The 27,900-nt window shown below is 40.0% G+C and overlaps 1 protein-coding gene across 1 annotated transcript; it reads left to right on the top strand.

Annotated features, from left to right (window-relative positions):
• LOC135468728 (uncharacterized) lies at positions 1-27,046 on the top strand. The gene is made up of 6 exons (XM_064747127.1): positions 1-365; positions 15,232-15,346; positions 16,979-17,106; positions 22,834-22,924; positions 24,259-24,395; positions 24,745-27,046. Exons 1-6 carry the CDS (start codon positions 308-310, stop codon positions 24,918-24,920), a joined length of 705 nt encoding a protein of 234 aa, XP_064603197.1. The 5' UTR covers positions 1-307; the 3' UTR covers positions 24,921-27,046.
• Positions 27,047-27,900: the final 854 nt, after the last annotated feature.

Here is a 27,900-nt window from a genome sequence, read left to right as displayed (position 1 = left end):
CAAAGCGAGAGTGAGCTTGACGTCCAAGTGGGTGGGGCTTGAATTGAAACTCGTGCCGATACCACCGGCTCTCACCTCACGTCAACTTGACGTGGAAAGTTCTCCACGACATGCAAGCCTGTGATACTCACTAAAATGTCACCCACGACTGCAGGCGTAACCTATCCCCTCTTGCGACAGTAAAGTCGTGTAAGGATTAGTTGTTTTGCTTTACACTGCTGTTCACATGTGCCACCAGGGAACGCTGGAGGGAGCCTCTGTACTAGGGCGGACTGGTCCACGGTGCGGGCTGCAGTAGCCGCGGAAGATGCGACTGGAAGGGCCCTGGTGTTTGGGACTAGCGCTCATCATTATCACAGAAATTGGTAAGAAAGAAAAACGTTTGTAATATCTATCTTTTCCTTTGATAAAAGAGGACGAAAATGTTAAGGCTGGATCCTGGATGCTTTATCTCCACTTATCTCGCCAAATAAAATCCGGTATTTCTGTCAAAGCTGTTAGTATACAGGACAGAGATTTTGGGGGCGCCGATCAATGAACTGTCCGTCAGTATTTCACTTACTAAGACCCTTTGGCTCGTCAGTAATCTGTCAGAGATTTGCCTCTATCAGCTTTGGCAAATTGGATCTCCCTCTGCAAATCTAGCCAGATAGCTTGGCCATAGGTCTTGATTTGTATTCCTAGAACGCTTTTCCGAAATGGGACAGGGGGAACTCTACTTAAATATATCCACAAGCTTAGAGACCCGTAGTGTGAAACATCTTCCACTACTTTGAAACCGAAATGGAAACAAAGATTTGAATGGGCTATCTTGGTTGAGCAGGTCCAGGCATCAGCGGAATTCGATGACCATGGTAGAGTTGTGTGGCATTCTGAAGAGCAAGGCCAGTTTCGAAATCAAATAATGTGCGCATGTACATGACCACTGATTGCAAGCAAACGTTAAACGTAAACAGAGATTTATACTACAAATGTTTATGATGAATGTAAGCATGTCTACTGTATTGCGGCCTTCAGCAAACTTATTTTCCATATCAGGTTTACGCGTGGTTACAAATCACATTAACTTCACCAGTTTATGAATGGAAGTCGAAGATTACAAATGTTACATATGGTGGCACAGTAGTTAAGATGAATAACTATGACATTTAGCTTACAGCCATTTATTACTTCTGTAAAGGCTTAATGAAAGTACTTTTGGCACACCCTGATATATATAGGATATATTAGTTTTTATTATTCTTTCCTGGGTTTGGAGTTGTATTTGTTGTTCGTGAACCCTTCCACTCTAACGGCATCACAACCAGCGCTATTTAACACGCCATATATGTCCTCAGTTATTGTAGAAAGCAGGGACCGCCTGATGCCCGCTAGCTAAGGTTTCTTGCACGAGCACCCTCTGTATATGGTTGAACTCTAGCCAACGAGTTGATCAAAGTTTAGATGATTGATCGAAATACTGTAGTCATATTAGTTTTATTAAATGTTTGATCCCTTCGTTCTCGTGAATCATATGGTAATTATTTGCATAATTTGCGATGCGTAACGAGTGGGGGTGGGGGGGGGGGGGGAGGGCGATGAGATCGTGAGAGTATGAGAACAGTATCATCTCTAACCTTACTAAACTTCAAAACGCATCTTAGGCACATCTTAAAATTAGCCTGATAGTTTTGGGGAGAAACTGGCAGTGTCCGAATAACTCCGTACGGTAGAGTATGTCCTGCAACATAACAGGACTTGATGAAATTTTTCACTTCTCTGCAATGAAAATCTCCTCCGAAACGTTTTATCGGAGATTTCTGTACGACCAAGAGAGCGTTTTTTTTTTTTTGCCAGCGAGCTCAGCAAGGCAGCCAAATGGTGACTCTGTCTTGAATTCTACCGTTTTGTGTTTCAATGTAAAGTAATTGCTTCCGGGTGGAGTACTGATCGGGTTGTAAAACAAATAATATGTCCATCATGAATCTTTAAGCCATTGAATCTGTTACTATAGGGGGCTGATCCCTGCTGAGTGGTGTACTAAGTAATAGTCCATTGATCTAGCTATACCTCATGGCCGTCCTGTCACACATCAGTTAGGCCGGAATGACAGGCCGCACATCCGGAACTCTCCACATCTCCACCAGCTTAACCGCTCATCTAATGGGTTCTGATGCTCTTCGATTTATACCATGTCTAATTAATGGTATTGGTCCTCATATGGCAGAATAACCTGATATCTGCTTGTTTAAATGTTACATTTAACGAGTGTTAACAAATTTTTATTCAGTTGTCAGTTACGCGTAGATAAACAAGCAAAATCATTTGATGATACGATGTACTTTACTGCTAGGATCTTGTGTAGTTTACTGTTTCAAACAGTGTTTACGTTGAAACTATCCTTTATGGAATATTAGAAATAATGTACTTTGCAATAAGGTTACAGTCATTCTAAAGATACTAAAGATGAAACCCCACAATATCGGAAGTAAACTAATTCACACTGTACACTGCTGAAGCCATGGGATACAGATAAGTTATACCATACCTACAAAATCTACGAAGGACGACCGGCCGATTTCAACTCTACTCTGACATTTAGCCTTTGAAGAAAAATATATATTTAGCCAGCTCGCCACTAGCCCAACTTAAGGTTGAACTCAACATTCGGAATTTAACACCTAAAAGAATCACTCCAGAAGCAAATCTCATACCTCAACAAAGACCTAGACCCCAGCTGTGCGGTGTGTATTTAGCACTTGGGCCCACGTCCGCTGATCACCTTGGTTTATTCGGAAGTCTCAGTAGTTTTTATCATCCAAAGACTCAGACTAACATTTAGTTTAACACATTTATATACTTCCGGTTCCAGACTTTAACAGACCAAGATTAATGCAACCTTTCCCCTCTCTTTATATTGTCTAAACAAATAAGTAAAAGTGATTAACGCTACAACTGACGACTGTCCTTTATACGTTATAAATTGCAGGCATTACAGGTATGCTTTGCACTAATCGAATTATGGGGCTTTAAAACGTCTTGATTTTTTCTGCAGTTACAGTTTGATAACGGAGAAAAAAAACGTGTTGATATACCGACGTGTAGAAATACATCGTGAATTGCGTCGTATTATTGAATGGTTTAGAAAACCTCTTTCACGTGCAACTTATAACACACTATTCCCTTTCATGTAGCTCAAACGATGAATGCATTATAAAACCCGGACGTTTTAAGACGACTTAGGTTATTCTGAATATTGTATAATAAGTGAATAAAAAACATTCTGCTCTATATACGCCCAGAGCGGATTCAGCATGAGAACATGCATTCTCCATGTGCTCAGTCTCTTGTTCTGGCAAATTTGACGGTGTGAACAGTGTCATCTGTCCGGCGTCACTGTAAACCCAGCCATACGTCTGTACCACTGAAACCATGTATCCAGTTACAGTCAATAGACTGAGGTTTAATTAATCAACCTTTCATCCATGTTGCAGATCAAGTTAAATGTTACAAAGAAAGCAGTAATTCTCTCAATGTTTATGGCCATTTTGGAATGTCAAACTGTTACCATGCAGCAGTAGAACCTATACTTGAGTAGACAGGAGACGGGGGACTATGATGCAAAGCATGTGTGTGTCGTCTGCAATCAAACGTAACCATCTATAATTAACATGCCTCCCGATGATTAGTTTCTCCCGGGTTACGGCTTGAATCACCTGGTGAGTGCTATGTAAAAGTAATCGCAATTTGCTTAGCCGCTGAAATAACACTCAACTGCATGTATAAGTCTGTGATCTAAACAACACTCTGCCATATGAACAAGACTGTGACCTAAACAACGTTCTGCTATATGAACAAGTCTAAGACCTAAACAACACTCTGGCATATAAACAAGTGAATGACCTAAACAACACTCTGCTATATGAACAAGTCAGTGACCTAAACAACACTCTGGCATATAAACAAGTGAGTGACATAAACAACACTCTGCTATATGAACAAGTCAGTGACGTAAACAACTCTCAGTTATATGAACAAGTCTGTGGCCTAAACAACACTCTGTCTCATAAACAAGTGAGTGACCTAATCCATATGAACAAGTCAGTGACCTAAACAACTCTCAGTTATATGAACTAGTCAGCGACCTAAACAACTCTCTTTTATATGAACGAGCCAGTTATCTAAACAACTCTTTGTTATATGAATGAGTCAGTTATCGAAACAACTCTCAGCTATATAAACAAGACAGTGACCTAAACAACACTCTGCTATATGAACAAGTCAGTGACCTAAACAACACTCTGGTATATGAACAAGTCAGTGACGTAAACAACTCTCTGTTATGTGAACGAGTCAGTGACCCAAACAACTCTTTGTTATATGAACAAGTTAGTTACCTAAGCAACACTCTGCCATATAAACAAGTGAGTGATCTAAACAACACTCTGGTATATGAACAAGTGAGTGACGTAAACAACTCTCTGTTATGTGAACAAGTCAGTGACCTAAACAACTCTTTGTTATATGAACAAGTTAGTTTCCTGAAGAAATCTCAGCTATATAAACAAGTCAGTGACCTAAACAACACTCTGCTATATGAACAAGTCAGTGATGTGAACAACACTCTGCCATATGAACAGGTCGATGATCTAAACAACTCTCTGTTATATGAACAAGTCAGTGACCTAAACAACTGTCTGTTATATGAACAAGTTAGTTACCTAAACAACTCTCAGCTATATAAACAAGACAGTGACCCAAACAACGCTCTGCTATATGAACAAGTCATTGACCTAAACAACACTCTGCTATATTAATGACTCTGTGATCTGTAAACAACGCTCTGTCTCATGAACAAGTCAGTGAACTAAACCATATGAACAGGTCAGTGACCTAAACCATATGAACAAGTCATTGACCTAAACAACACTCTGCTATATTAATGACTCTGTGATCTGTAAACAACGCTCTGTCTCATGAACAAGTCAGTGAACTAAACCATATGAACAGGTCAGTGACCTAAACCATATGAACAAGTCATTGACCTAAACAACACTCTGCTATATTAATGACTCTGTGATCTGTAAAAAACGCTCTGTCTCATGAACAAGTCAGTGACCTAAACCATATGAACAGGTCAGTGACCTAAACCATATGAACAAGTCATTGACCTAAACAACACTCTGCTATATTAATGACTCTGTGATCTGTAAACAACGCTCTGACTCATGAACAAGTCAGTGACCTAAACCATATGAACAGGTCAGTGACCTAAACCATATGAACAAGTCAGTGACCTAAACAACACTCTGCTATATTAATGACTCTGTGATCTGTAAACAACGCTCAGCTACATGAACAACTCAGTACAGCACTCATCTTGAACTCGACACAAGGCAACTGGTTCTTTGGCATTTCTGATGTGCTCTGGATTAAAACAAACATGTCCCAGTTAGCAAACAACACATATTCAAAAATGTTGTTTTCTAACTGTGTCTAATATTCCTGTGGGACAGACCGAGGATTGTATTTATTACAATTTGCATGTCTACCATAGTGTCTCTGTAACTCCCCAGTTTACTTCTCGATTATCTTCACCCGATATTTGACTGGCTTTGAAGTAGAAACACAGTTGCTTTTTTTTCTTTTAGCCGAATGTGTAGTGATTTATTATGCCAATAAACATCAATCTTTCTATTGCGTCTTCTGTGTGACGAATTCAATAAGAGTTTTAGAAGTGTAGAAATCGTACAGGAAGTGCTGGTTACAGCCGCAGGGGATGCAGGAACCACGGCCTGGCCAGCATCAGTCTCCATGCCAGACCGCTGTAATCAGCCACTGTCCAACCCCCAGGGAAGCCAGCTACAAAGAACTATTTGTTAAGCTTGTCCAATTCGCCATTTGTGCCCGAGGATGGTGTGTGGTCATAACCAGGGAAGGAACCTTCGCGGGAACCGGTTGATTAACGAATCTCCTCCAGTCTATTGCCGTTTTATTCATGGAAAAACATCGGCCATTTATGAAATTTCACGAGCACTCAGCGGTTTCTGATTAAAGAGACGACAGAGACTGCTGTTAGGGAGGACGACAGCACAGAAATGACCTGTATACGGTGTACTGGCATTGCAGATGTGGTTAGGTATGGAAATCTGCCCCGGACAGCGGAATCACTTAGGCCCTGCGTCTTTACCGTCTAGGAGTTGTTCCATCTAAAGTGATGCTCTCACTAAAACAGCTGCTACTGTTAAGCGCTCGTGCCTGCATGTATAATAGATAAACCACGCTATAAGTCACTGAATGACACCCAAACTTTCCATCACTTTGACTAACTGACGTTACACGTGGAATCACATCACTATTTGAAGAATTCCCCTCCTAATAATATACCCTTAAACTAATACCTTCGTCTGGAGACATGGCCGGAGGTCTAGCTAATGGATTTACATGGTCGCACAGTTATTCTCCGAAACTGCGATCTGTTCCAGTCTTCGACGTATTTCTGGTTTTCTTTAACCACAATGACCCCATCCGGCCTGTCGCAATATATGTGCAATTTATACGAGACTTACAGTCTGATATCTAATACAACTGCCTAAGAGATGATGAAGAAAATCAAATCTCCTCCTGAGATTGGCATTTACGTCTGACATTTACGCAATGGTCGTATAATTTCAAGAGCGTCTTTACCCGCAAATTACACACTCCTCTGTCTTTTAGGAATTACCGGTCTGCAGAAGTGAAAATCAATACAATAGAACACATATTGCCTGGTGGTTTATATTCAGACTGAATAAGTACGGAGGTCCATAAAATGTAGGAATCTGGATGAGATTACTGCAAAAGGGTTGTGCTGTCTTTGGGATACAAATACAGCATGTAATCTACGGTGACCTAATACCCACTGGCGTAATAACATAAAAAAGTTCATCGCTAGGCAGAACTTTTGGTCATATGACAACATCTGAATCGCCTCACCTCGTTCTCGTTACTGGATCGTTTCGCCATTGCCATACTAGAACTTCCCATGATGATTACTGGCTCGATTCTCCGTTGCTCCACGAAAACTTCTCATGATACTTAAGGGCTCGCTTGTCTCTTGCCTCAAGAGAACTTCTCATGATACTTAAGGGCTCGCTTGTCTCTTGCCTCAAGAGAACTTCTCATGATACTTAAGGGCTCGCTTGTCTCTTGCCTCAAGAGAACTTCTCATGATACTTAAGGGCTCGCTTGTCTCTTGCCTCAAGAAAACTTCTCATGATACTTAAGGGCTCGCTTGTCTCTTGCCTCAAGAGAACTTCTCATAATGGTTAGTTGCTCGCTTTTCTGTTGCCTAAAGTGAGCTTCTCCTAATAGTAAGTGGCTCTATTCTCTGTTGCCTTACGAGAACTTCTCATAATGGTTAGTGTCTTGCTTCTCTGTTGCCTCAAAAGAAACTTTGGACTGGTTAATGGCTGACCCCAGCATTATAGAATTACAATGAAGATAATCTTGCATGTTACATATAAATATAGTAGATGAAGGCTGTTTCTCCGATCACCTGCACCATATGATTCTTTTTCACGTTGAAAAGAGTTATCGATAGAACAGTACGCATCCATTATGAGGTAAACATATATCCTGCTAAATTAACAATTGTGGTAAGGCTACAATAATATCCATATTCAATAATATTAATAGCATTATCAATATTATATATAGTTCAAACAGAATATAGAACATTTTGGCAAATGAAATAAATGTCTTAAAAGCAAGTAAATATGAAATAATATTTTGCTAAAGATAATGTTATTTGTCTTTTGTGAACAGAGCAATATTAAGAGCCTGTATGGTCTATGTATATAGCATTTATATTTCAGCAATTATGTGAGGAGTTTAACATTGGCATGTACACTTGTGTTTACAGTGTTCATCACCGTATCATGAATTATGCAACTATTCAGAGATTCGTTTCGTTGAGTGCCTCGAGAGAAATCTCAAGGTTTTGTAACTGCATGATTATTGTCCATTAGGTGGGCAAAGTTTGAGCATAATTAATGATCGGTAGCACAGTTTAGTTGTTCAAAGAGAGGCAATATAGTTAAGTTACGACTGTCGCTAAGAAGGCTGCCATTAACTTTCAAGCAGATACTACCAGCTCCAATAGCACAGTTGGTAAAGCGGAGCGGTAGATCCAGGGTCAATCCAGGGTCGGGTCACACCTATGACGTTAAAAGAGGAAGTTGTACATGTGGCTTCATCGCTTGGCGTTCAGTATTAAAGGGATAGTGCAACGAATGGTTGACTCGTGTCAGTATAATGGCTCGGATGGGGCGATTTATTTGCCTTCAGTAAGTCGTCTCAGTGAAGCAGCACTAGATAAAAGAGCGGTGGAAATCGGTCCTGCAATAAGAATACACATTACACGTACATGCACTCTTAGGATTCCTTTGTCTTGATATGACCGAAAAATTGTTAAGTTAAACCCCAAAGGTTAGATTAAACCACACACATTCATTCACTCACTCAAGCAGGTACTTTGTAATTCCACATCACTATATAAAGTGTGTTGGATGCAGGTGGGGGAGGCAGGAAATGTCAATTTGTATCTGTTAACAAAGATTTATTTTGTACCCTTAATTATGTTCAGGTACATTTGCGTTTTTTTTTAACTAAATAGATGTCACTGAATTCGTCACTATGTTCCAGTCTCTGAATTCATCACTGAATTCGTCACTATGTTCCAGTCACTGAATTCGTCACTAGGTTCCAGTCACTGAATTCATCACTGATTTCGTCACTATGTTCCAGTCACTGAATTCATCACTGATTTCGTCACTATGTTCCAGTCACTGAATTCGTTTCTATGTTCCAGTCACTTGCACATCCTGAAGCCTTCACATGCCGAGAATGAACGTCAAACTACACCGATAAGCATTCAGACGTTCATCTGCCCATATAGCTGCATACGTTTTATGTCGTTGAGACCAAGTGCTACACAACATGCAGATAATGAAAACCATGCTGGTCTTCTTTCACACATATATCATTTTTGTTCACATTTAATTAACGTACATAGTCACACTTTTAAAAGGTATTCACCTGTTAGAACTGAGGGAAGAAATTATGTCTTGAATAGAATTAAATCCCAAAACCTAATGGCTCGTAAATGTTTTGACATGAGTTATTTATGACGTCCGGAATGCCCAAGGCGTACAATGGAGAACCTATGCGACTACAAGCTACTCACTCCTGTACAAATGTCATACAAGATATGTATGATGTATAATCTTGTACATTAAGTAATGACACGAATACCATTTTCATCTGCGACTAGTTTGTTCAGTGTTTGTGGAACTGTTTGTGATCCCGTTTTATCAATGGTTTTGAAACTGATACTCCTATATAAGTCCAGCAATTTGTTTGCAGTGTTTTAGACAGGAACCTGGTTTCTGTTCCACAATGCTTTCCTTTGCAATGTTCATTGTTACTACCTTTGCGAATATGTGAAAGACAGACGTTGGCAGGGATTAAGGGGAACAACCTGCACATCATACATACATGGTCTGTATGCTCCACAAATTACAGAGAGTTAGGAACGTTCTGTGACTATTACAGTATTGTCCACTGACATGTACAGATCACCAGACATGCTATATTAACTATCTAACTCACAGTGTACACGGCAGTGGATGAGAGTCCTCCTGATACAAGCTTAGCCGTAGACCAGGTCGTGTTAAGATCTGTTTCTGGAACTTAGTGTCTGGCTCGTAGGAATGAGATAAAAACCAAGTGCCTGGAACAATGCCAGTCTTTTACCCTGGAATATAGATTATATGGGGTTGTTTACTGAGGCGAGGGGTGACCTGAATGAGTTGTAGCCATTCGAATGTATATTATTACGCTGTATATCATTATGTAAGTGGTAAGTATTGCCGTCTAATTCCTGTTCTGTTGGAGAGGACGTAAATTGTGCTCCTTGAATGCTGACTGGTAGGCTTGGTAGGAACTGGGTTTACCGTAACGATACACCAATACAAGAAAAGAGACGTAACTTGTCTTCGCTTCCCAAAAGTGGGTGAAAAGGTGCCGCTCTCTATTTGGCCGTAATTCAGACATTGTACGGTGCCGATAACTAAATATGCGAGACCCGAACTCTCCGAGGCCTGATATTCCAAATGCCCTGAGGCAATCAAATTTCTTAACGGGGTTGACAGATGAAATGTTTCGCAAAACTGACAAACAAACTGACAGGGGTCAAAACCACTTAGTGTTCGGCCATAGGTCTTAGCACTACTCTCGCCCGTTAATACGAACAGGAACAGTGTAAACACATTATAGAGGTATATCATCTTGATTCATAAATTAGGACGTAACATTAAATTTCATTTATGAATCACTCACCAAGAACACAGGCTATACGTCTTCGGATGTGACATGTGAAGTTACACTGATGTTGGTGACTGTTTGTATCCGTCAACCCGTAAACATATCAGGTTATCATGTAGTTAAAGTCTCAGAGTACTTTGATAGCTAAAACAGTCGATGAACCTCGCGCGGAAGGTATGGCTATATTAGAACAAGTTTTGATTAAGCTAGTTTTGCGATGCATTTAAAATATTTTGGGATTATTGAAATTGGACTACATTTGAGAATATCAAGTTTTCACAAATACAATCTTGAGCAACAGAAACCAAAAAATCATGTGAAATGTAAATGTTGAAAAATACTGCTACTTACAATGATGTCGCTGGTTTGTTTAAGCTATATTTGTACGTTGTATTATAGAAACTGTTGTTAATAAACTTTGGAGGTGATAGATGTGCACACATTCATAACATTAAATAGCACCAAATGTGCCCATTTAGAAAATCCCGGACTCCGATTAAACAAATATGTGTGCTTTATTGGCCTGAAATTGCACTTGCTTTTAAACAGACCTTAAGGGAAGAACTACCATTTGCATTAGCAAGTTCCGTTATAGATGGTCTTTTTTGTAGATTGATTTTCCGGAATGTTTTCTGACATGTCGGTGTCAAAGACTTCACAGAGAGATACATCGGAATTCAGAAAGGATTCAGCTTTATGACATTCTGGGCAGCTTAATGTCTTCATCATGTCTTTTCATTGACAGAGAATTGTAAGGTCTTTGAGAGCAAATGTGATTAAAGTTCAACGCCAGGTGCTTAACCACTGATACCTGTTAGGTCTGTCCCAGTGAAATTAAGGCGCCTTCGAAGAGTCCTATAGACAATCAGAACTGCTATTTTCTGCGTTAATCCTTAAGCTAAAGTCACCTCCCTGGACTGGCTGTGTAAACAGGTCTGGTTCGTCAGACTGACCTTCCCAGCTGAGCCTCCCAAGGGGTTCTGGAGGGATTAATTAGAGCTAAATCGTCAAAACCCAACCACATTCGGAATGACTCGGAGCCGAGAAAATATTTACACGTTCGCAGAACCAGGATCAGAAAATCGTCGAATCGGCTCTGAGAACAAACGACCTGAAAGATGGGGGAAGTGAAGTAACCATCAGTAAAGAAGCAGCCACCCGGGGAAGAATCCGACGGCATTCCACGTCTTAATAACACACATAGGACTTGACAAAGATGCATCGCTCCATAACGCCTTCCTCCCAGATTTCAAGTAATTGCTCAAATAAACGTGATGTAGTAGAACAGATCTGTCTGTGTTTATCAAATATGCGCCAAGCGTATGAGACAGCCTTGAGAAGAATCAATTTATCTGGTCACACATCTATCAATTGGTATCCACCCATTAACTAAATGGGAGCACGTGGTCTTCCGAAATCAGCGTGATGGTGAAATATATATACTGAATACAAACATCAACTCTGATGCAGCAAATAACTCAGGTATTCATAAAAGAGTACACTAGATGTAGACAAGACAAGATGTTCAGATTAGCAACGTGCATGATGTCATTGTACAAATTACAACACCACAGCTGGGTCTGTCTTAACAGTTTAATAGTAATAGATTGACAAATTAGACACATTTATCACACGATGATCAATTTTCGTCAGGATACCATCGAGCATAGAAAGTCAAAAGAAAGCTTGGATAAAGCAAGTTTTGAGGTGTGACAGTAAAGAATATCACTCGTTAGTTTTCTGTAATATTTACAGGTAGTTGATACCCTAATTTGTTTGCAGGCAAGTACAAAGAGCAGCTAATGGAAGAGGCAGTTACAAGTTACATAAAAATTGTTTGATGGTCCTATCTTGAAAACCGCATGGCAGAGGTATTTGTTTGTTATGCAATATTTCTAGCCAGCACTGTTGCCAGTGTCTGGCTCAAATATTCATCATATCTACCGTTAAGAGGGAACTCTGTAATACTTATAGGTTATTGAATGAATAAGGGCTGCTGTTTCATTTTTGCATGGCGCCAAAACATGAACGGGCTTGCGACATCAAAATTTTTAAAAAGTTGCCGAAATGAAATTTTGACCCGAGAATTTAAGATGGTTGCACTACGTAGCTGTGCCCCGCTTCGATCCCTTTGTGATGTAACAGTGACACTTTAAGGTGGCAGAGTTGGAAAATATTCCATAACGACCAGCTGTCTTTTAACATAGTGCCTTGGGTCAAGGAAAGCCGGCATTCGGCTATACGGTGAAGGAATGGCCCCAAATAATGACGGATAAAAGACTCGGTGATGCAATCATTTAGCAGGTGTTTGGGTAAAGTATGAAAATCGAGCATTTTTGGCTGTCAGCTTACTTAACCTCAATCACCTCAAGAAAAGAAGTTAAGAGGAGCATTGATTTGAGGTTTCAGCAGGTGCTGCATAAGATGTTAGCTTAAAGCACTCACCCATGTGTTCATTTAACATTTTGTCCTCTTTGAACGAAGGCTACACCTTGTGATGAATGTTCTCCTGATGAAAACGATGGATTATTCATCAGGAGCAGAAGTTTAACATCCTGTATCAGGCATACAATTATGAAATCACAAAGACTGACCTTTTTTCAGAGACATTACTTTTCTGTTAATCAATTCGAAAAATACTGATTAACCACATGGATTTGGCAACTAATAATTGCTTTGAGGGACTCGTCAGCATGGAAGCAGGTGATTGTCAGAACCCGTGAGCTCCGAGCGCTAACTTGGTGAACAAATAAGAGCCCGAGAAGACTTCATCTACAAAGACGAAGTTTAGCGTTTTCGCGTAGACCGATTCCATTCTGTGCACGCCACGTGGGTAGTTAATGGTCATTGTACGTCCGAGTGCCGGAACTGCGTAGCCAGCTCTTCTCGGCGCTGTCCCTTGAGTGCCGTGTAGTAAAGTGTTACCTCACACCCACTCACCGTCACACAGTCTCTATAATTTCATTACAGGCGATATGTGGTTCGGTTTATAACTTAATAGTGTGAGAGGGTTAAAGGTCACCGCAGTGACACTCCTGCACAAGCTCTCCTTTGATTAGCTACATTACAATGCGGACAACCCAAACACGGACTGTCTAAGTGATGTGTCTACCATTTGAACCATTTGTCTGCGATTGTTTGCCCGAGGAGAGTTTTTCAAGACTCCTTCTCTATGTCGCCTTAAGTTGGCTGGCTGACTGCTACTCTAGCTGGTAACTCACCAGCGCTTATTGGAATAAAACGTAACAATCGTCGTCAGCGATCAGAACTTGACCAGTTAAGTTCTGGCTTGTTTGGTTGCGGCTTTAAGTCATGCTGATAATTTGTTAATTATTCAGTGAAGGTCGGTTTGTCTCAGTTTTCTTTCCGATTTCTTTAATCATAGAGCTGACTGATGTCTTATGAGTGAAATATTATCGAGCAGAGCGCTAAAACAAATAGCTACAACTGTACCTACAATAATGTGTCATATCCTGCAGAAACAGGTATCACATTTCAATAAAAAAACTCTGTTTACAACATCAAAAGGGTGTTAGGCTGTAGCCAAACGAAAATGTCCTTTAACGAAGGTAATCTGGTTACAGTAGCATAAACCATGTGGTCAGTTATTTTCCAGGCGTCCTATGCCAGCTGCTATAGTTGAACGACTTCATGGGACAGCCAGAAGGCTAACAATAGGTTGGTGAAAGGATCTTTGTTAATACAATACCAGGACAGACTGAGAGCCGAGTTATCACAGAGGTGAATAAGAAGACTTAACAAGGGAAATACTTTGATCCTATTGAATGAATCCCCAGACGTTGTCATTCCCTGCACCAGTAGTATTCTTCCTAGACTCACGTGGCAGATAAAACGAGAGAAACATTTGGAAAGCCATAAATACATCTTAGGGCGAATGCACTTGCTCACAATTCTTTTGTTTGGCTCCATTAACCATCGCGAATTTTGTTCAGAACAAAGAGCTTTCTTCTTTTAACGCTGTAATACCTGTCATTCTCCACACGGGACTACACCTATAAGTATGAAACAGGAAAAAGTGGGTATCGGTACACAACCAAGAGAGTCACGCCCTTAGTTACACCAAACTGTGTTTCCTCTGCAGCCATGCTGGTATTAACATACAAGTTAAGATTTCAGCCATCACGCCATTATCATTCTGCATACTATTCTATAAGTTGCAATGATATTGTCACAGACCCTGTTACCCGAGCCATGCTGAAACTGATATACACGTTAAAATTTCAGCCGCCCCGCCTTTATCATTCTACAGACTTTTCTATAAGCATTCATGATACTGTCACAGACCCTGTTACTCCATTCATGACGCAATCAAAGAAAGGGAAAATTGGCTAGGTGTGGATGTTGATATGTTTTATCTTCATCTTGGTCTGGTCTATTCAGACCGAGTTTTAGGCGTCCGCTTCCCAAATAAGGCAATGCCCCATTAATGAAGACGTACGACTCCAAAGGCTGGAAAAAACAGCAGTCGTGCAAGTTAACCTATTGTCCTGAGTTTAAGTTCACGATGCTTACTGTATGTTCACAATGCTTACTGTGCGTTCACAATGCTTACTGTACCTTCACAATGCTTACTGTGCGTTCACAATACTTACTGTACGTTCACAATGCTTACTGTATGCTCACAATGCTTACTATACGTTTACAATACTTACTGTGCGTTCACAATGCTTACTGTACGTTCACAATATGTATTACTGTATGTTCACAACATGTATTACTGTACGTTCACAACATGTATTACTGTACGTTCACAACATGTATTACTGTACTGTATGTTTCCTATACTTACCCTCTGATCCATGCCGTATGATCCATGCTTTTAATTCACAGGGTGTACATGTATATGCTTCTATCTGTGCTTGACAGGTGTGACGTCAGCAGGTTGTGACGACAACGCCATTCACAGATGCCTTCAACCTCTCAGCCGCTACAAACTGGGCATGAGGTCTTTCGACGTAACAAAGCTCAAACATGCCTGCAGGTAAGCATATTGCCACAGTTTAATACTCTCATTGACGTACTGTGTAGGATGCTAAGACGTCGTTAAGAAATGATACAGTGTATGGTACAGATAAATACTTCCAATGCTCTGTGCAAAGCACCATTTAGTGTAATATGTAATCCAGTGCACATTGCCGGTCAAAACATTATGGCTATGCATTGCTTTTTAGATTGGTAAGCTGCAAACACCTTGGCTATTTTTAGGAAAATACACACCCTAAAGGCCTGTACCTCTTTCAGCCATATGATTCTTGCTCGCCATTAAGAAGTTGATTCTTGGCTTGAAAATGAATCGTTTAAACTGAATGAAGCATTTGTATTTGCCTTAGAAGATCTTAAAGAAAGGTCTTTAGTCAAATGCTCACCTGACTATTCACCTGAACTCAATGAGCTAACAAGTGCTAAATGTAACAACTGTTAGCCTTTGTCATAACTGGGTTATTACAACCGTTGATATGATCACTTCGTATTAAGTTGTTGGTATTTTGGTGTTAATGTAAGTCTGTAATGATTGTTTATTTTCAAATCTGAATAGGGTAATCGTTGTTCTACATTGTGTCCTAAGTTAACGGTTAATTTCAGGAATCTTGGGAACATTTTTGTCCGCCATCAAATCTGTCATGGCTCAGAAAATGCCGGAATCCATATGTATTTGTACAATACAGGAAGACAGGAAATACTGCGCAGGACCATTGTCGAGCCATTTGTTTAATAAATTGTAATTCACATATGACAAAGCACGCCTCGCTCCATCGATGTGCGGACATCGGTGTGCTTTAATACATTGCTAAAAATAAATTTAGAAAAAAAAACCCAACTAGCAAACATTATTAGAAAAATGTAAAAAAAATTCTCAATCTAGTTTAGCGCAGCGTGTTCCTGTAATGACTGGAACAACATTTCGTCAACCCTTTGAGTAAGATCATTCGTGACAATCCTGACTAACGAGATGGCAAACTGAGGAGTATTTAATGAAGAGAATATAGCGACCTTTATGGTGGGCGACTGGATCATTGTGGCCAGAGTAATAAGTAACCTTAGCTGCTCAGTGGTCCTGTAGGCTTTGCCCATGGTCAAGCATTAGGTCAATTCGCCTTCACATTCACAACATCATAACATCGCTACGCGGGATGGCTATGTTCATATCCATCACACATTTTACTATTTTAAAATGTTTGCAGAACCATTAGCAGAATAACTTGTAAATATAACATAAGTTGTTGGCAGGACTTGCCTCTAGTTTTGGAAAATAACAATTAAGCTACTTATTGACCAGTATGTGAATTAAAAGGAACCATCATACGGTCCCTCCTCTCATCTTGTCACACAGCCCGCTTACTTTTTGGGCGTTCGAATATCAAATGGCATATTATCAAAAATGGAATATCAAAAGATTTTAAATTTGCCAAAGTAAAGCGCACGTAGTGTTTGGAAAAACAAATATGTTAATATGTTATATCATTTAGGAGGAGAATCAACCTGCCATTTTGGCTATGTAGGAGAAGAATCAACCTGCCATTTTTGTTATATAGGAGGAAAATCAGCCAGCCATTTTGGTTCTGTAGGAGGAGAATCAACCTGCCATTTTGTATTTTAGTCTTGTATTTTTCAGTGTATTTCCAGACGTAAAACGGTGCATATCGGGAGCCGGTAACCTAGATTCATGCGAGAGCGGTGCCTATCTTCAGTGGATTAGAATCGAGGCTGCACTGCAGTTTGGTTGTGGAAAGGGTTACAGGGGTATGTTGTTTTGAACAGAGCACCATGGTTTGGTGTCCCATTGTAACTTATGTCAATCAGTATTTTCCAGTCGTACATGGGGAGGTCAGCAACCAGCTTGAGGATGCTCATGGGTTTCTCCCAGGTTCAGAACGGTTTTCTCCCACCATAATGGCCGCCGTCGTATAAGTGAATTATTATTTACTACTGCGTGAAACACTAAACACTAAACAAACAAGACAAATGAGTATTTTGTCAGGTTGATATTTTTATATTTTTTCATAATATCTCTATTAAAGTTTATGAAATATCCTTAGCTTAACACAGTGGCACATGCAGACGTGCAAGAAGGTAACAAAAATATAAAATATATACAAAGATAGTAAATATTACCCGTACCACGAAAGTGTCTTAAACAGCGTTTGGTGACCTTGTGGTGAAGTGTGCTTAAAAACACTAATCATAACTTGATTTTATCAGACTTACAATTTGTAAATCATTAGCTATTGTGAACATAGATGTCCACCGAGGTGTGATACTACTTAAAATCAGGATTCGAAAACGAAAACTAATTCTTTCCCGGGGGATATCTCTCACAACATTTATTTCACATATTACTTCCAGCCTTTTTCTGGATCTGTCAGAATCTCGTAGACCTTTCATGACTTTGATGGTTTCCAGTTAGGCATTTACTTTAAAACCCAAACAGACCTTAAGATTTTCATGTATGGTTTCAAATATCAAAGTTTTCACTGTGAAAAATAAAAATAGACTCATGCATATACAATAGAGGTAGAGGTGTTAAACATAGATGGCAATAACACCGGGCTTATATAGAATATTTGTCACTGGTCGCTGGGTTCCTTCTGCTAAACGAGAGAGGGGGAAATACAATGAAACACTGAATACATTGACAACTATATAACGAGATGGAGGCCGCTGTTTCAGTTCTGAGCAAGTGATTGAAATGATGGAATTAAGAAGTATATAAAATGCAATGCAGCACTAAAATGAAGAGGAGTCACAAATCTATGGGTGCTTTGCTTTCTGTCCATGCACATTTGTTTGGTTACCCTATCAGTTCAATATCCAAATGCCTATGTATAGTAATTTTAAATGAAAGGTCGCTCCTGAAACCAAGTCCGCTACATCACTACACATGTTGTAGATGCATGCATGTTAGCTAAAATGGGAGTTTTTTACGTTGAAAATCCCTGGGATTGTAAGATTACCCAAATTACCTAGAAATTCATCTGTTTTTGTCTGATGGGCATCGCGTTCCTCTGAAGGCTAACAGAGAGTAGAGAATACACCGAGGACGACCCTGATATGCAGTTCTGTATCATTCGGACTCGCGGTTTATATCACCAACACAGGCACGACTAAATAGAATCGGGCGTTTGAGCCTCTCACTCGCTGGCAGAGATACCTTCAGTTAACCGTTAAAGTCTCCTGGTGACACAGAAAATCTGGTTTCTTATAAAAGTAAGGAAGATAGTCCTGGGTAACGTCTTAGACTCCGATTGCCTATGTACACTGCCAGATGACCAGAATTGGGTCTCAAATTTACTGGCCGTGCTAGACGGGTGTAGAGGGTGTATTTTCACTCTTTTTGTAGTGCTGCAACGTTGTCATGTTGTCGTGGTCAGGCTTTCGGATTCGTTACTTAATACGCATCAGACACCCTGACATCTCGACTTGCAGTGTACATTTAGTTTAGTATGTTAGAGAAAATATGAATTATGCAAGATGTCCTTGACCGTCATCTTACTCTTTTTTCGTTTGAATATTGCAAAATAAACTTTCATTTACAAAAAGAAAGTCACACTAATTGACCTGAACTAGTTTATGATATCTATTATCAAATTTTTCCCGCAGCTTGATTTACCTCACAACGAATAGCACTTATGCTAACTGATAGTTGTTGGAGCAGAACAAAGTCCTTGAAGCGAATGTCGCCGCCACACTGCCTATTCTATTCTTGTTTGACTTTTCGCGGCGCTGATCAGAACTATGGTCGTTTGGCATATTGTCAATTTGTGGAAATAGCCACCCATTAGCCACCTCAACATCCGTCATCTTTGACCCCGTGATAAACTACTCCAGTGTTTGTCTACGTAGAAGCTGCAGGGATATTTCAAATATAGTTAATTTGTTAAGAAAACCGCATGGCCGTGTTTACTGACAATGTTGAGAACATTTAACTGTTATTCTTAACAGGCATGCCTTATAGAAAAACTCATGGTCACAGACGTTCTGCTTTAAATCCAGTGTTAGTTTCACACTTGACAAAGAAATTGTGAGGCGTAGCAATAGGAGCGTTCTTCAATGCCCAACCCTTCACAGTTAGGCTTCAAAGAAACATTGAGGAGGCTTTATCTTTTCTCAATCAATCCCCCCAGAGAATTAGGCTGCCACGGCTGACTGTGGTCCACTCTAGCTGATTTGAGTCTGTCTTAGTTGACAGGACATTGGTGGGAGACGAGGACAAACACCAGGCCTTTCTCGACCACTGACAGGACAAAAAGCACACCAGCTAAACCACATTCCCCTTTCACCAATCAGATCTAATCAGATCAAGGAAATGCCAGTGATTGATTAGAAAAGGCCCCAAATTCCTATGTCTACAGGCAATAAGCAGAAAGGTATTTCCGGTATGTACAATCTCTGCTACATGCTGGAAGTAGCAATCAGAGGTCTCTTGTGTTGCTATGGCACCTGGTTTTCTTCCTGCTGTGCCATACATTTATAGGGCAACCCTTTAGAATCTGAACTATGTTTACATGCTGCAAATCTTGTTATTATGTTCAGAAGTTTGGAGCAATTTGAGAATAAACTGTGTAAACGTCTACATCATTCTGTATCTTAACTATTTTTTCTTTTGGTTTGGCACACAGTTAACTCCTTGTAAGGTGAATCGTAAAAGAGGAATTGGTTTAATTTCGCAACCTCAACTTCATTGCACCTGTGTATGCTTTACTGAAAGCATATCCCATTTAACACTTTATATGCATATGTTAATGGTGTCCCTGACGTCAGCACTTACATGACAACCTGCTGAATGCCGTAGGCTCTAATAGCGGCGCACAGTTAACAGGTTCAATTACAGTAGAACATTCTGGTACGTTATACCGTGTAGTGGCTTACACATTCTCTCTGATGCTGAAGTACCTCATGGAGGAGTCGTAACGTCCACTCATACCCGGAACACAGGCTTCTCTCTCAATTGCCCCCCCCCCCCCCCACCTTGAATGCCAGCTGGTATTTAACATCACCAAATATAACCTCTCATGCCGGCGTCAGTCTCGCCTTTCTCTCCGAGGTTTTCAGGGTTAGGTCCCTGACGCAAGGCTTCCTCATCAATCTTCATACATCTTCTCAAACAATCTTGGTCCTGAACAAAAAAAAACGTCGACATTAATATTGTTGACGTCGCGGCTCCCGGGCTCTAAGCGTGTGTACGTTATGTCTGCATGAGGGAATTCCATCGGTTCTATTTCAATAAGGTTGATGAAATTATTTGGCACCGTCGGGGCATTGACGCACATCGAACAATACCGTTGGTGTGAAAAAAAATGCCAAGCAAAGAAAGCTGATACATATTTTTTAGTAAATGATGTGCTTTCTCAATGCCATTAGCCCTCCACAGAGGAATAAAAGTTTTTACCTGAGTGATATTGAAAACATCGAATTATTTTGAATTATTTCATGGAAAGTGGCAACAGCATGATTTTCTCTCCCCAGCAATTCGATTGTGTAGTTTTATTCGTTGTAAGATTTATGAGACAAAATGAAATGTTCACTAGAGCAGGTCACATGCCCAGGTATATCTTTGCCATGGTCATATAATTAGACATGACGTAAGAGAAAAACTGATTCCTTGATTAGTATGGCAATACACGGACAGGTATAGTTCAAGGTATGGAGTTGTATCGTACAATGTGAAAACAACAGATGAAGAATTGAGATAATCGAGTACAATTCCCATCGGACGTCCTCCCAGAGTTTAAAACAGTCTTCAAGACAAAACTTACAACAGGATAAACTTTATATTTGCAAACTAATTTGGACACCTATACCTGACCAGTAATCTCAAATTTCATAGTAATTTCTTAAACGTATATATAGAGGTCCAAGCGGCTTGTCGGGATACATATTGTCATTGCTATGATCATCTCAACCTGTGAAGTTTTGATTCGCCTAATGGCGGCCTGATCAGCTCTGTACATAACATCACTGGGGAAAGGGTGTAAATCTGATTTCCATATTGTCCCGTGATCTGACGGTCATACTCGGCTTTGTAGACAGTTTTTAATTGTAATTTTTTTTAATTGTCTCACATAACCTTAAAAATTTTATCTTTCGCCGAGTTTCAATTTTTGTGTAAATTAAACATCTGCAACAATGTTGAATTGCTCATGGGACATGTTTATCAGATTTGATCCATTTTGCCACCTTGTTTACGAAATTGATGCAAACTGCACGCAATTTTACGTATGTTTGTGAGTTGAATACAAGTGTGCCAGTGTTGTTTACCAGAAGTTTCAACATTTTACCAAAATAAGAAATGTTCAATAAAAACGGACGAAAATTTTTCAGTACAGAAGGTGACGAGTAGAATACGGTTTGGTACGTAAGTACCCATACCAAGTGAACTTAAACGATAATCTGTGTCACATCTGCAGATCGTATAGTTTTCAGTTTATTTCCGGGTTCTGTCCTGGCGCACAATCTCACTTTTACATACCTTTCTCAATTAATGAGAAATCTGCAGATCGAATATGTTCCGGCGTCCACAGGCACGTGGACCCAGGTGTCGCTACATGAAACAATATACTGTAATTTGATGCTACAATGCACTAGGTTATGTAGAAATAGTGAGACTAATGTATGCGTATGTTGCTACCATCTGTCACACTATGAATGACAAAGAAAGATTGATTAACATATAAACTCCCGTTCAAATGAGTCATTTACAGACAGTTAGTATAACGCACAGGCTCCGTCATCCTGTGAGTTCCATGATTGACATTCACCGTCTCAGACTCTGGTAATAACTATAGAGTTAAAAGTCTTGTACAGTGGATGTAAGACAGAAGATTGTTGTGTTGTCGCGTACTTTGTAGTGTAATGATCTAGCCTGGTCAGTCTATATGGCTATTCAGCCAGAATCCGATAAATGCTGTTAAGTGCGGATGGGGTTATTTGACGTCCATTTTTCCCGGCTAGTTATGGGGTTTCGGGACTCATCATCCATCGATTGAGCCAGGCCGGATGTGAAAAAGAATCTTCCCTCCTGCTCATTTAGTCGCGTTGATCAAGTGGAACTTCGCTGAAGCCAATTACTGCGAACCACACCTGATAACCTTAGTCAAAGCATTCAAATCGATGGCGCACTGCGTTACATGCCCAACCTATCGAACACTTAGCCACGACATTTTACTGTCTAACAACAGTTTGCGTGTGAGATACATCATAATAAGACAATGACCCACATGCCTTATACATAACTGTATTATTTTTAGAACAGGAGTATGCGATTCCCTAACTGAGGTAAAAGAGCTGATGTAAAAACTGGTTTTATGGGATCAATAGTATACATACTCTCACTTTTTCATCAATTTCATCAGGACAAATTATCCTAATTTAGCACCCAATTGCTCTTATTGATTACCCTGCACAAAGCATTCATGAATAGCATATGAAACCTAACTCTCACAAACTTTCCAACTTTTCCCCTCTCACTAGATTTGGAGATTGTGGCACCCTGTATGCAGCGACAAGTGGTGAAGAGGCAGATTGCGGAATGCAAGTTCGAGTTCAACAGAGATTTCTGCCGGTGAGTAGAATCCTAACTTGTCCTCCAACTGTTTGTACTGTTGACGGGATCTTATTTCACGCTCGACCCTCTTCTTGACATTTGCGTGCCCGTACTCCATGAGTCTGCAGGATTATGATCTCGAATACCCTCGAGGCTGCTATTATAGGGTTGGTATCGATTTCATTCTTCGTTTCCGTATCTTTTACAACAGGACCAAACAAATATCATCCAACCGATAGTTAATAAAATATGCCGCAACGACCCATATGTTTCCCGGAATATCTGCGGGACAGTTCCTATTTCAGAATCATATTTTCACACGGTGAACCCAAAAGGTCACGGGTTCAGCTCATGTCCTCGGGCTTTGTTCTTCTTCATTCATTCGAATCTCCGCCAAATGTTCTTGATAGATTTACAGCAGGGCTATATGGTTATCGTTTGGTTGTGTTTATGCGTTTTTCTGACGGCTGAAAGCAAGCCGCGTTACGATACCCGGAAGGCGCACTGGACGCCAGAATTCCTTCTTCCTTTGAAACAACGCTTTTGAACTGGCGCACCACTTCACATTGGGTTTTCATCAAACAGCTTGTCCACTCAGCTGAAACGATGCAAAGGTGGCTCTATATTTCCGACCGAGAGTGAACTCCATTCGCAGCTAGACTGGGCTAATTGAATACAACTTGAATGATTCTAACGTCGATATATTTCCTTGCGTTTCCTTGGGTTTGCCCTGCAGTTTTGGAACCCCATGGAACAATCACAATCAGAAGACACTTATCAAAATAAGATACCATTAATCAGCTTTAGTAACTACTAAAAATAGTCGCAAACTAATGGAGTGGATTGTTCAAGACATTGACTTGACAACTGCGATATAAAAAGGGAAAACCAGTCGATAGTATCATCCAAATCTGCTGGATTTTGTACAAGCCTACTTGTCTATCCTTGGTATTGTATGTTCAGAAGAGTGGCCTCTAAACTGAAACTAGCGCTTACGTCGTCTAACATTATTCCAACTTCACTTCTAAGTTTTTTTGTAATATGGATTTATTGTTCACATCACTGCTCTGGCAGCAGTCCATTTGATTTCAGCAAGTCGTTGATGGATTTTTACTCCTAACATACGGTATATCAGAAAATCAATACAGAAACAATAGATATCTGTGTTAGTCACAAAACTATGATCACAAAGATAGTTGTGCACATTCAATTCCATACGTGTGAGAAGTGAACGTCCTTAAATTGTGGTGTTCCAAAATATTCCTTGAAAGTAAATTTCAGAAATGTAGTACAAACTTATTTTTGCATATTCATATTCTTTGCATTCAGTCATCCTTCCCCTTGCACTTCAGATCAGTCGTGAAGTTCATCCAGTGTATGGGATACACCGCCAGGCGTTACTGTGGAGACAGAGCGGGAAATGTAACGCTCGTATTGGCTAACCGAGTTGCCAAAGCGACTGCAATAGCCACCGGCCTGACGTGCACAGGTGAATCAACAATACACTTACAAACTTTTGTGCCACTGGAAAGTTTCTATATGTTCGCTCAGCACAGCACTCGAAAGCATACACATGCATTTTTCTTTACCTTTTATGACAAAATTGATTTATTTTGTTATCTACAATAATAAACATTCTGTTAAATGGCATGCCACTTGTTTACAAAGAAGTCCTGTGCTCATTATGATTACATTTATTAAACTGGCCCTTTAAATTAACAGCATGAACAGTATTGAGTTTTTATCAGAACATTTACATCAGAATATTTGTTTTTCGTGACGTTTTCTGTAATTCTGAGAGTATCTTACTTTTACGGTTTGTGTTCTTGGTGTTTCAGATGATCAGCATACCGGTAGCATTCGCCTGGCGATCGGACTAACAATAAGTGTCCTGTTGGTGCTGATAGCAATTGTCGGCATCATAGTGTGGGCCAAAAGAAAACACGTGAACAGGAAGCAACAAAGTTTACTGCATAATGACTTTCTCCAAATGCAAGGTGATGGTAAAGATTGATAAAGATAATGTGTTTCTGGCGGAGATGTATGTGGAATTTCTGAAGGGCTTTATTCGTCAAGAACATGAACTGGTGGATGGTGTACGTGACCACGTAGCACTGCCCAACCGACCATGTAGAGCTTCTACCAGAACCAACCCTCAGTCTCGCGCAGCCCCACTGACAGGCTAATCGATACAACTGCCAGTCACCACCTACTGGTATTCACTTTCGTATGTTCAAACAATGGCCACCAAGAATGAATCTTATCCGACTATTCCAAAGTAAAGGTCAAAGTTGATAAATTGCCGGAAAAGGGAGACAGGGCATCCGAGATGACACGTTACGAGTTCGGGATAAACTGATGGAGAATGAAAGATTGGGACGCACAGTTTACACCAGGCGCTGTGTAAGAGTAAGGATGTGCATGCTAAACCCTGGGTGGTCTTCACGGGAAACACTAAGATTAACTTCGTGGCATCCACGTTACCCAATGGCATTAAATCTGGATTCGGTAAAAGCGTATTATAAACGCATAAGTGAAATCTTTCCACTTATTCTGGGTATTGAAAGTGCAGATCACGGCGCTGTAAAGCCTTTATTTCCTCCACTATCACTTAAGAACGACATACCATGTTGTAATAAGTCCCCTCCCCTAACCGACACCCTGCCTTTGTGGTGTTAGTTGCGTCTGCATAATCTATGAACAAGTGTGATGACAGCAAACCGTTGTGAAGACAGTCTGAGGTTTCCTGGGACAAGAACAACACAAATAACCAAGTAGCTGATGATGTTTGTCAGCTTACACCATACCTAGAGCTCCTCTCTGGACATCACTGTAAATAACTAAGTATGTCTGTGGTGTAGAAATGTTTGCACTATATTTACCTTACTGAGATGGCATTCAGTACATGCATACAATATGTGAGTTTTCCTCGTCAAAATGATATATGTAACCTTAATGTGGTGTGTCTAAATCACCAACCAGATCATCGCTATTCTAAACATAACCTATGCATTGCGTTTAGGGAATCTCCAGAGTGAATGGCGTCACTCAGTTGCATGATTGCAGTAACGTTAAAACCTGTTTTTCTGCACAAACTAATGTTATATGGAAGTATTTGCAATGTGGCTGACCACACAGGTTTGACTGCAATGTGGCTGACCACACAGGTTTGACATCTGGCTGCTGACAGACCCACTCGGAAATGATTTATAATCCGCCATGCACACTCATGAACATGCACAAACATGACAAAACAGGAACAGTTATTTGCTTAACACTTAAGTTTCCCTGATTCAACAATTGTTCACATAGATGATGAGCACACATTAGGCATTGACAGCCAAATCTGGGTGAAACACTGCAGGCAGATTAACCAGTGTGAACTGTTGGAAAATCGACTCACAGTGTGCTGAAAGGTTGTGGTTTGGCAAAACTAACGTCATTTGCCAAACTCTGAAAAAAGTTCAATGTGACATGAAGCGAATTCGAGACAAAACAAAAACAGTAGTGGAAGCCATTTGTGCTATCCAATGCACTTTTTTCTGGTCATTTTTTCTCCGCATTTGATAGAGAACGGAGTAAAACGCCAATCAGTCAAATCAATTCACATTTGGTTTGCCAAAACTTGCCGTCTGTCAGTCACCGGATATATAACGGAGAACTGAAATTCCTGAGTCTACCTGGTTAGTAAGAAACGACCTTTGTGACCGTTAAGTAGGCAGCTCTGTGAAATAGAACCCCTTCTTATTGGCTTTTTGAAATGTCAGTTTCCTGTTACAGCATATTCTTCTGCAATAACGACGCCAATTTGTTCCTGCGGTGACAACTTGCATTAGTGAAAACACACTTTGCTTGATGTAGCTACACACTATTTAATCATCAAACAAAATAGACTCCAGCAAACAGTGTCTGTTAAGAAAAAAATATTTAAGCAATGTACTTATCCTTAAATTTAATGGAAGAAATTAGAATGGAACACGAGGAGCTTGTGATTTATCTTAGGCTGATCTCTTATACATGTGCACGCTAGTTGTTAGGTGACTATGACAGTTGTTACAAGCTCAGATTTTTAAACATTGCTATAGATCAAATGATAAGAATAGGGGCAGAATGATTTTATGTTACTCTGCTTGTAAAATATCGACCCATTTTGGTGTTTGTGTATACTTTCGGTAATATTTACTGTATTTCCTTTATGTAAGTCACATCACATGCTGTGTAACTCATAATGCTATTGTTGTAAGAGTAATTATCAACAAACATATATATAAATATATATATATATATATATATATATATTCTTGATGTAGCTATATTTTTAAGCCCCGTAAAAGATGAATACCGCTCAATATGTTGAATACATTGTAACTGACTGTAACATATTGTTAACGCTTTAAGCATTTTTTTGAGTAGCATTTTAGTGGAAGATGTTCCTTATAGATATATATGCACAACGTCTTGGTTTATTAGCACTCTGTTTCGATGTAGATAACGATGTTACATCACAACGTCGTGCTTACAAACCGAGAAGTTATTTACCCATAAAGAACGCCTTTTGAGGTGTACAATGGGTGATGGTTTGGTGCGCGTTTGTATTCACATGCCAGCGGACCAGCTTTGTGTGTCCGGTGCTTAGATGGCTGTGTTCAACAATGTTCCCTGGACTTTGACCAGAGCTGAATAATATTCTAAACATGTCTACTATGTATAGTGTCATGTTTTCATCTCTCTCTGTTGTGGTTGCGCCTTCAGGATACTTCCCGAATCTTGCCTGATCGAGACCCAAACAATGGTAGTTCACAACCGCTGAAGGTATGGTGTGTTTTGATTACATCCAGTTCATCTAACAAAGGCAAATGAAAACGCCGTCGGGGAATTAAACTGCTTTGATTAGGTGACCCATATGCACTGATTAATGACTTAAGAAATTATGAGAATAAACTACGCTCCCACTGTTTCAACTTTCTGATAAATATATTCTGATAAAGCCTGTC

Source organism: Liolophura sinensis, chromosome 6 (genome assembly GCF_032854445.1).
Source record: "Liolophura sinensis isolate JHLJ2023 chromosome 6, CUHK_Ljap_v2, whole genome shotgun sequence".
Lineage (NCBI taxonomy): Eukaryota > Metazoa > Mollusca > Polyplacophora > Chitonida > Chitonidae > Liolophura > Liolophura sinensis.
This window is presented reverse-complemented; position numbering and strand designations above follow the sequence as displayed.

What these genes read in the sequence shown, in the direction of transcription:
- LOC135468728 (XM_064747127.1), top strand. Translation starts at nt 308, where the DNA reads ATGCGACTGGAAGGGCCCTGGTGTTTGGGACTAGCGCTCATCATTATC. An exon ending in CATCATTATCACAGAAATTG is followed by an intron (nt 366 to 15,231) that starts GTAAGAAAGAAA and finishes TGTGCTTGACAG; the next exon opens with GTGTGACGTCAGCAGGTTGT. An exon ending in TTGTGGAAAGGGTTACAGGG is followed by an intron (nt 17,107 to 22,833) that starts GTATGTTGTTTT and finishes CCCTCTCACTAG; the next exon opens with ATTTGGAGATTGTGGCACCC.